This window comes from Mandrillus leucophaeus, unplaced genomic scaffold, assembly GCF_000951045.1.
Source record: "Mandrillus leucophaeus isolate KB7577 unplaced genomic scaffold, Mleu.le_1.0 Scaffold371, whole genome shotgun sequence".
NCBI classification, from domain to species: domain Eukaryota; kingdom Metazoa; phylum Chordata; class Mammalia; order Primates; family Cercopithecidae; genus Mandrillus; species Mandrillus leucophaeus.
This window is the reverse complement of record NW_012103932.1, coordinates 887900-898673: the sequence shown is the minus strand read 5'-3', so window position 1 is coordinate 898673 and position 10774 is coordinate 887900. Positions and strand designations below refer to the sequence as shown.

Genomic DNA, 10774 nt, shown 5'->3' with positions numbered 1-10774 from the left:
AAAAAAAAAAAATTAGCTGGGCGTGGTGGCAGGTGCCTGTAATCCCAGCTACTCGGGAGGCTGAGGCAGGAGAATCCCTTGAGCCCGGAGGCAGAGGTTGCAGTGAGCTGAGATTGCGCCATTCCACTCCAGCTTGGGGGACAAGAGTGAGACTTCTTCTCAAAAACAAAGAAACAAACAAAAAATGTTAATAGGATCAAAGCATGCCGTTTGAAAAATATTACTGAAGTGTACATTTCTGTTCTCATTTCTGTTCCTAATATGTTGACAATGTCAATAAGATTGTTACCATCTTGGTGGGCAAACAGTCCTGACCCTTGTTCTTGGGTCCATACTTCTGATCTTTCTTTATGATACCCTGTGAGTATGCAGTTAAATGTTGATGTTACCTGTGTCTGTCATATGTTAATGACTGCTGCGTCTTAAAGGGCTACATCCCTGCATCCCTGGCTTTGACTTCACTTTCACACTTGTCCACTATTGCTATTACCATACTGCAATTGCTGCTTGTTTTCTCATTTTGCTATATGCTTCTGGAGAGCTGAGATGTGTCTTATTGATCCAGCTTTTTGACTCTAAAATGAACTTTGAGTACGTGAATGAGTGAGCAAATGAATCAATATTGCTAGTAGAGGTTTTGCAATTTATGTTTTCAAAGATCCTCATCACCGGTTTTTATGTTAAGGTAATTTATGTAAAGTATATAACTCAAGAGCTGTGAGTGTCTTTGATAATAATTTGGGGAAAGTTGTTCATAAAACTGTTTCACAAATGAAGAACTGCTATTTTTCTGCTATTTTTTTTCTTTATGGTTGAATGTGTTCACAAGAGTCTTGAATTATTTATTGATCTTTGTTTTTTCCTTTAAATGTTGTCATTTGGAAAAATATCTGAATGTTCAATTGGCTAGCTCTACAGAGCTGGGAGAGTCTTAAGTCTTGTTTCTGTATCAAGTGCTAATCTACAGGAAATTAAATTTTAAAATATTAGTATGTTTTTTAAAACTCAAGTCAATCATAGTGGGAAATAAGGCATGCCACTGGTCAAAATAAAAGCATTGCAATTTTGTATCTGTTTTTATAGATAAGCCTTTAAATGTAACAAAAGTTGTCTTTTGTATTGAAATAATTTGTTTCTATTTTTCTCTTTCCCCTCTTGCCTCTTTATAAAGGAGTCAGTCACTGCCAACATAAAGTTAAGAAAGCTAGGCGCTTTCTCCCTTTGGTCTTCTGTTCCCATGATCCTCCTTCTACGGGTACTGCACTCATATTTGCACAGGCTCTCCTATTAACCAGAGCACTCCAGAGAAACTAACTCTAACTTGATGCTTATAGATTATCCTGAACAGATCGTAGCTTTATCGAATATTAGTGTATGTGCTGTTCATTGTTCAGAAGCAATAACGGGGTTGGGGTGGGGGCAAGGTTTTATGTCTGACCATCTTTGGGTTACTCTCGTGAAGAGAAGATTTTTTGTTTGCCTGTTTGCTGGTTTTTAAATGCATGACAGGGCAAGAAGTTGTTTCTCAGTTTCATTTGTGCTGTTTGAGTGTTTTCCCACAGAGGTCAGCAGGATCACACTTTTTGCATTATGGATTTCCTAATATAGCATGCAACTGAATGAAGGAGAATGGTCATAGTGACTCCCTAGTTGTCTGCTTTTCATGCTTTGGGGACAGATACTTAGGGCTGCTGCATAGTAGAGACAGCTATACCATTTGGAGCATTTTCTAGAAAAGCAAAGATTGTTTACAATAATTGAAACAGTAATTTCTCCAAACTATTCAAAACAAAATTTCTTCCGTGCAAACTTAAATGGTAACCTTTGTTGTCAGCAGAGCTTCAAGTACCGCACTCCCCACAGTTTATGGTAGCGGGCTTGGCCTGTGTCTACCTTGTAATATTTAAATCCCACTGGCTCATTGGAATGGGCTTGCTAAGGGGTTATTCCCTTCTTATAACTAAACATACAGATTAATAACTAGCTTATTTGCATTTTTATCTGAGGGGACACAAGTTCCCTTTGAGGAAGGTAGAAACCATTTTTAAAATTTAATTGTAAGAGGCAGTCAAATTGACTTTGCTTAGTGTGGCAGAATCCAGTTTACACTCTAATACTTTAGCTGTGTAACTTCATGTAATACATTGACAGCTTTAAACTTGGCATTATGCCCTCAGATTCAAGTAAACATACTACCACTACAATCCTTCTTTATCTTTTGAATTAAACCCTGGGGGGTAATTTTTTTTTATTTTTCTTACACTTTGGTTTACTTGTCATTTTAATAGTGTTTTCCCCTCTCTTCCCTCTTCTCCTTCCTATGTCTCCCTCCCTCTGTTCCCTACTTCCCTTTCTTTGCATGCCACCTGGATCTGCAGATGAAATTAGTGGGGACGGTAATATTTATTTTCACATTTGTGTTATTGCGATGATAATTATTTATGGAAATAAATATAGTTTAGTATTTAATGAAAGGCAAAATGTGCTTTTGATCGAACAGAACCAAGTACAAAATGGTATGCAAAAATGATATTTTAAAAATTGCTTAGGGCTTTGGCATGGAAAGGATAACTATCAATTTCTTAATCACATTTTAGTGGTAAATTTGAGTTGTATGTGTTCCTAGTAAATTTTCTAGATTTCATTATTAAAACTTTTCTGAGAGCTCTTAAAAAATGTCAAAAGCAAAATTAGTAACACTTGAAAGCCATAAATGGTAGAGGTCCATACACTCTGTTTCACAAGTATAGTATCTACATGATAATTCTTAGTTTGGGAATGAGATAGTAGAAAGGAGAGAATGAAAAATGATTTTAAAGACTCACAGAGACTAACAGAATTAGGGAAATAACAGCAATAATGATAACTGGTTTTTCAAACAGTTGATAGCACTTAAGGTAGAAATTTAAAAGTTTAAAATCACATACTATGTCTTACGTTTCCCATCTACTTGATATACTGCTTGCATGAAACTAAACTCCTTTATACTAAAAGAGTAAGATTTTATAAAGTAAAATTAAGAAGGAATTGTGGCCGGGTGTGGTGGCTCATGCCTGTAATCCCAGCACTTTGGGAGGCCGAGGTGGGCAGATCACCTGAGGTCAGGAGTTCGAGACCAGCCTGACCAACGTGGTGAAACCCCGTCTCTGCTACAAACACAAAAAATTAGCCGGGTGTGGTGGGAAGTGCCTGTAGTCCCAGCTACTCAGGAGACTGAGGCAGGAGAATGGCGTGAACCCAGGAGGTGGAGCTTGCAGTGAGCCAAGATCGTGCCACTGCACCCCAGCCTGGGCGACAGAGCAAGACTCTGTCTCAAAAAAAAAAAAAGAAGAAGAAAAAGAAAGAAAAGAAGGAATTGTGTTTTTTTCCTCCTGATTAAATGAAAGAATGCTTTTACTGATGATTTCACCTATGTTCATTTTTGTAATAGGATAGAGATATTGATAACTTGAGTATAACGAGCTAAGCAATTTCAGTAAAAGGTCTTAAAAGTGCATGTTCTTTACAGGATTTGAAGTCAGAGATTTGAGCTTCATTTTTAGACTGATTCTGTGATAATAAATTAGCAGCTGCAATTCATCAAGAGCTTTCTGCACATGACACTTTACTGACTTGATTTCTCATTCTCACAGCAGTCATTCAGAATATCACTGGGTATTGTCCTCACTGTTTTGCAGGTGAGGAAAGTGATAATCAAAGGATTAAGAGGGACTCTAAGGCTGCTAGAGGCAAGTGGTCAGGTCTTAGGCTGCAGCCTTGCCCTTTTTCCACTGCCCCATCCAGTCAGCAACTGACTAGCTAAGGGATTACGAGCAAATTGCTTTATCTCTTGGGTCTTCATCTGGGAAAGGTCTCAAGTGGTTGTTGTGAGGATTACTCTGTAAGCATCAAATTTTAGATAAATGTCTGCAAACATTTTCGTGTATTTTCCCCACCTATGAATTTCTCAATACTATGAATTAGCCAGGGCAAGTGTATTTAACCCATTTTACAGGTGAATAAGCTGAGCTGTAAGGCTAGTCACTTATTCTTGGTCAGTAAGGCCCATGGACCAAATGTGGCCCATGTTTTTGTATGCTACAGTTTTTTGCCTGTGAAATAGGGATGGTGATCATAGTACAACCTCAAAGAATTTTGCTGAGGATTAAATGACAATATATGTAATTATTTACAACAGAATCTAGTATATGGTAAGCTCCCAATAATATGATTAGTGGTCAATGTCATTATTAAATATAGAATGCAGACCTAGCTTCATTTGTGCCCAGGCCTTTGAACCTGTTTCCTTTTTTCTTCTTATTTTCCTTATTTTTTGAATTAAACCTTGGGGGGTAATTTTTCTACTTTCCTTAAACTATGTTACACTAACATGTGGAGGGTCCAGAAGTTTCAGGCTGGACTCCAATTTTTTAGGGCCCTTGAGTATGTAAAAATACCTATTATACCAATGTAATACTATCTCACAATCCTAAAAGCCAGGAAAGAAAAGCAAAATACAACCACATCAATGTCAAGAATCCTTGGGAAGGCTGGGTGAAGTGCTCCTGCCTGTATTCTCAGCATTCTGGGATTACACTTGAACCCAGGAGTTGGAGACCAGCATGGGCAACATGACAAATCCCATCTCTACAGAACATATAAAAAATTAGCAGGCATGGCGGTGCATGCCTGTAGTCCCAGCTATTTGGGAGGATCACTTGAGCCCAGGAGGTGAAGGCTGCAGTGAGTCAAGATTGCACCACTGTACTCCACCCTAGGTGACAGAGCAAGACCCTGTCTTCAAAAACAACAAAAAAAGAATTCTTAGAAATATACACCAGGTATTACAATTTGAAAACTCATATATAGAAGGTTATAAACTTTTGCAGATCATGTACCTGCAACATTGCTGATTTTACTCCATGAATTCTCTATTCACATTACCTCATAGTACACACACCTGCACCCCAAATATAAGTAATTCCCAGACAGCTTTGATACATCCACAAAGATTTTATATCAGTTCATACAACTAAAATAAATAAATAAATAAATAACGAAATTTACAGATTTTCTCTTGTGATTGTATGAATTAACTGAAATATATGCAGCATGATATTTTCAACAATGTGTGCTCGCCTGATACATATTAGCCTATTTCTTTTTACTCCTTCACAATTATTTTAGAGGTTGGTATCTCTACTGAGGATTTTATAAAATGAGACAGTCCCTGAAGGACTGCTGTCAAACCAAAAAGATTGGCTGAGAGTATCAGCACATGGGAATTCTAGATCCTCAACTGCCAGGTCCTTTTCAGAGAGCCTTCAGAAGCAGCAAAACAAGAAGAGCTACTGTTGCTTGATTATCTGTTATGTGCAGGGCACATCTCCACTTTCTGTTGTGTCTCCTGTAATCCTCATAACAACCCTACAAGGTGGATGATGCTATTTTACCCACGAGGGCACAGCTGAAGTATTGCCAGGTGAAGTGACTTTCCAAAGCGCAAGCATTTTTCCCCAAATGGGCTTGTGTATTTTGTCACGTTTTGCAGCTCTGCCATTCACTTCTGTGCTGCCTCACACAGATTAAATCCTTTGCCTCAGTTTCCTAGAGGTACAGTGTTCCTTTACTGATTGCTGCACTGCATTCATTCTTTTGGTTTAGCATGTGTTTCTTGAGAGACCTTCTCTGTGCTAGGCACTGCTTTAGCTGCTGAGGACACAGTGTTGAGCAAGATACATGAAGGTTCCACTCTGGTGTCTGTTCCATTCTGGAGAGGTGGGCATACAGTTCACAGGAAACAAAATTATATCAGTTTGTTTTAGGTAATGAGGAGAATGAGCCAGGGAACATGATTAAGAACAATGAGATGGGGGCAAATTAGTTTGAGGAGAGATCTCTGAATAGGTGGCTAAACCCAGAATTGGCTCTAGGCCAACATAAGCTTTGGTGCATGGTAAAGCCCTCAGTTGGAGGTCACTGCCACTGGTGTTAGCAGCAGCTTTATACCCTTCTTCATTAAGACATTTTACAATCTGTCACCTGAGAGACTTGGGTTTCTGAACAGGCTTTCAATGAACCTTTTCAGCCATATGAAGCTGTGGTACTTGTGGTGACAAGTGCAAAACATTTGCTTAGTAACGCCGTGAGCTATGTGCAGGGTTGCAGAGACTCTTCAGCAGTTTGGGTTACAGGGCAGCCTTGGGAAGGGAAGCAGAGGTGCAGAGTTTGAGTGGCTCTTTCTCCCAAAATCCTGCTGCAGCAGAGCCAACTCATGTGCTTTACTTCTAAAAGCACATGCTTTATATGAAAGGAAGCAGTGAGGGTGCCAGAGCTGTTGTGTGGAAAGGCAGCTTTAGTTGCATTCATTTTCTGAGGAGAGCATCACAAAATTGAGCATGTTAAACTGTGGAATCAAAAGAGAAATGATTGTGAATGGCCATTTGTGTGGCTTCTGTTGCCTTAGCTGTTAGAGTAGATTCCTCCCTCGCTTAGTCCTTTTTGTTGCAAGTGTGTTAGCAGCTTCCATCCATTCCCAAATTTTCTTTCACAGGGTCTTTTGATAAGCCATCTTACACAGAAGCAGAGCTATAGGCCTACAGATGCCAATTTACTGTTCTTAGTGTTTGCTGCAAACAGATTACGAGGGAGAAATACAGAAATAAAAGAATATATGATTTGGAGTCTATTAAAACTTTTTAAATATGAGTATTCTTATAAATGTAAAAGAATAATATAGATTGTCTGCCTGTCATATAGGACTTAGGAATAGTTTACAAATAATAACTGTCTTAAAGAGAATTGATTTATTGGTGTTATATTCTGCTTCCCCAACTTTTTTTTTGCTGTAATCACTTTTAATGATGATTATATAATAAGAAGTGAATTCTTCCACTTGTAGATTTGATCTCAGTCATTACCATAGATGTGGAATGATTGATTCCCAGTGACTGTAAACCATATATATTCTCTATTTTCTTTGAATTCTATACCTTTAATATCTGAATGCAGTAATAAGGCAGCACAGAAGAAAGAACTTATAGCTTTTAGTTTCTCTGGTGTTAAACAAGGATGCTAGGTCAAAATATCAAAATAGAGCTTCTTGGAAATGATGCATCACAAAATACTGTCCCTGCTTTACTGACTCACAAGAATGGCCCAGCAGTTAAAATCCTTATACATGGAGCAGCTAAAGATTTTCCTTTTTCCAGAAAAAGAAAAAAGACAAGGCTGAAGTGATTTTTCAGTATAGTTGTTACCCACATGAATGACCGTTTTCTTCAGATGGGTATTTTTAAATTTCCCATTAATATAGTGGTGGACTTTTAAGTTGTTGTATTACCCAAAAAGAGTAGATAGATACCTTGGAACTTCTTGACATGATCTCAGAAAACCTCATTTTAATATGCTGCTTATTCTCCTTTTTTTCTTTTTAGATCTACCCTTTTGACATTAATGCCTAAAATATCTGAGTTTGGAAGTTAGGAAACAAATTCCTGTTGCATTTCTCAACCCTGAGCAAATGGAATGAATTAGCACAGTTAATCTCAAAAATTAGGCTGCCATTTATTTTCTAAAGGTTCCATTCAGATTATGCTGTCAAGTCTAATTGTTAATAAAATCAGATACTGTGTTTTGGAGATACCGGTCTTACTTGGAGAAAGCCCAGTAGACAACTGTAGTTTTAAACATGTATTTGGTGTAGTTGAGGAAGAGCTTTGCGGTTGGTAGCTTGGTTAATTTGAAGCATATACATAGTTGTTTCACGTCTTTCTTTTTTTTACAAGGGCTTTCTGTGTTAGCCCTGTTTGCCCTCCGATAAACAAGTCTGTGTATTATAACGTATTGGACAATGATGTCACTTTTATTTCCATAAATGACTCATGTGTGAGCAAAATTTGAGTAATAGTGTTTTAAGAATATTTCAGCATGGTGGAGGATTTAAGCAGATCACTTTGCCTGTTTTAATTGTATGAAATACCAGGAGGTCAGTTGTTTATCCTCTTTCAACATATTTGTTTCTTTTCCTGCAGAAACAGATGATTATGCTGAGATTATAGATGAAGAAGATACTTACACCATGCCCTCAAGTAAGTAAACTTCTGATTTTGTTCTTGCTCAGACTTGACAGATACCTCCTTGCATTTAAAAGTTACTGATACTTACTCTCTTTTTAGAGCCATTTTTAATACTTCTTGGGTGCTGAACAGAAATATTCTTTTCAACCTTTACCATTCTATATTACTTACATATGCCCACTCAAAGGTCAGAAGCCTAAAACTCAAATGTCTGTAATAATTTTTAGTTACAGGATTTTTGTAATCTTGTTTTCTGACTCTATCGTAATAGAACCTTTATTGATTAGGGTACTTTCTGTCTGTAGAAAATTAGTATTATTGGTTAAGTATATATGTGAATGTGTGTATGTATACACACACAATATATGTACACACACATATATGTATAATACACATACATACACACATGTATACCCATACATTTACACACATATATTCAAAGATTTGCAGTTTCCCCCTTGAAATTGTTTGTTCTTTGTTGCCATTGACTAACCAATACAAATAGCTTCTAACCATCGTCAGTCTGTACACCTCAGGGATGGGAAGTGTGGGGAGAGAAACAGAACTCTTAAAGGACCTTCATACAGCTTGGAAATGTCAAGATTCTGCTTCTCTCTGTGATATGCAACTTGTTGATTAAGGAAAGTCTTGAAGCCCCAGGTCTCATGTTGGAGTATGTAGTCTCCAGATCTTGAATTAGATAAGCTCTTGAAATTTCATTTGCATAAAAAAAATTATTTTTTAATTTTCTTTTCTTTTTTTTTTTTTTAATGTTACACACAGTACTGGCTTGAGTTTAAAAAAAAAAAAAAATTAAACCTGCCTTTTAAAGAGTCTTCAGAAGTCTTAGTAGTTAATTCAAAATCTGAATGTCCTGATTTTAATAGAGCTATATATATTTGTAAAATAAATGTTATAGGTGCCTTATTCTGTTGTATAAATATTCTTGTAAATATTCTTATTTGAATGTTCTGTATACATTGAGGAAGCATTACCAGAATGAAGAGAAATAACCCAGTGTTGCCTTTCAAGTGCGCATTGTGCCCTGTGGACCCATGTCCCCTTTCAAGAGCTTCTTGACTAGAGAGTTATTCGAAAGAGGCCAGAGCTGAAACTTGTGTGTACATTTTGATTGCCAGTATCAGTTTGGAAAATTGTTTAAACTTAGGTTTAACTTTTTGGCATGGTGACTCACATCTGTAATCTCAGCACTTTGGAAGACAGAGGCAGGAGAATTATTTGAGTCTAAGAGTACGTTACCAGCCTGGATAACATAACAAGATACTGTCTCTACCAAAAACAAAATAAATTAGGCGGGCGTGGTAGCACGTGCTTCTTGTTTCAGCTACTCGGGAGGCTGAGGTGTGAGGATTGCTTGAGCCTGTGAGGTCGAGGCTGCAGTGAGCCCTGATTGCACCACTGCACTTGGCCTGGGCAACAGAGTGAGACCCTGTCTCAGAAAAAAAAAAAGAAAGAAAAAAAAAATATCAAAGCACTTATTTACTTTTTTGATTAGCCATATAGTCACTTGTACGTTCCTGCAGGTACTCCAGTTTTTATTTTTATATTTATTATTTATACTTGAGCAGTAAATGTCCAACATGGATTTCATCCATACCCCACAAAAATAAGTTATGGGAACTTTAAAGCATTGTTTAACTAACATTGAGTTAACTTGAAGATACTTAGTTTTTACTTGTATTTAGTTCTTTTAAGTTCATATTTGTGCTTAAAATATTTTAAAAATTATTATTGAAATATTCTCTTCAAGTTTGTGTTGTTAACCTAATTGCTATTAGTTATTTCTAAGCAAGGTCTTCAATTTTTTTCTCTCTTAATTGCAATACAGAAAGCTATGGAATAGATGAAGGTAACAGGATTCCTTTAAATTAACTGCATTTGCTTGCAATTGCAACCTATGGAGTGATATGGGATGTTTCAGTTTTTGGTTAACTTATTTTTAAACTATTTGTCATTGGTTTACTCATACTGTTAAATCAATGGAACTACTAGCTAAAGTGATTTTAAAGAGGAAAATAACTATCTAAATTTTGGGTTGAATGTTCTGTATTTATAATTTGATAAACCAGGGAGAACATGTAAAAATATTTGGCTCTTGGTGTATTTCATTGGTGATTACACTACTGGAATATATATGCGATAACCTATGGAGATGAGTTTCTTACCTGAAATAAATCAAAATACAAAGTAGCTAAATGGGTTATAATTGAATCTGTTACATTCCTAATGGGCATTTTCTTTACATGTGCCTCAAAAACCTACTGAATAATCTATTTTGTATAAATTACAATAATAATACATTAATTTGAGGCGCATTGTCTCCAAAGTATAAAGTATTTATGATTATGATGTTGATATGTCCTACCTTGATCTTGAGTCATCTAGTTTTGAATTCGTTTTGAGAAACTACCTCTTTAAACTCTTTTAGCTCCATGAGTAATATAGAGCTAGGATTGTCATGAAGTGGAAAACTCTTAAACTTTCAAAACATAAAGTTTACTTATGACATAATTTTATGTTGCTTCCATATTTACAAACTGTAGTTATTTGTAAAATAATTGCTTTAAATAACTGTGCTTTTATAGCCTTCATATATTAATACCTAAACTAATAGTTCTTAATAATTAAGCATATAATTTAATAGTTGGAGCAATTATTTAGAAAACTATCAAATAGATATAAAATAAATCAGAAAT

At 36.4% G+C, this 10774-nt stretch overlaps 1 protein-coding gene across 1 annotated transcript in view; it reads left to right on the top strand.

Annotated features, from left to right (window-relative positions):
- PTK2 (protein tyrosine kinase 2) overlaps positions 1 to 10774 on the top strand; it is a 342995-nt gene that overhangs the window by 212715 nt on the left and 119506 nt on the right. The window contains exons 16-19 of the mRNA XM_011990150.1: positions 1172 to 1255; positions 2379 to 2396; positions 8013 to 8069; positions 9907 to 9927. Coding sequence (XP_011845540.1) covers positions 1172 to 1255; positions 2379 to 2396; positions 8013 to 8069; positions 9907 to 9927 — 180 coding nt within the window. The remainder of the gene's footprint in view (positions 1 to 1171; positions 1256 to 2378; positions 2397 to 8012; positions 8070 to 9906; positions 9928 to 10774) is intronic.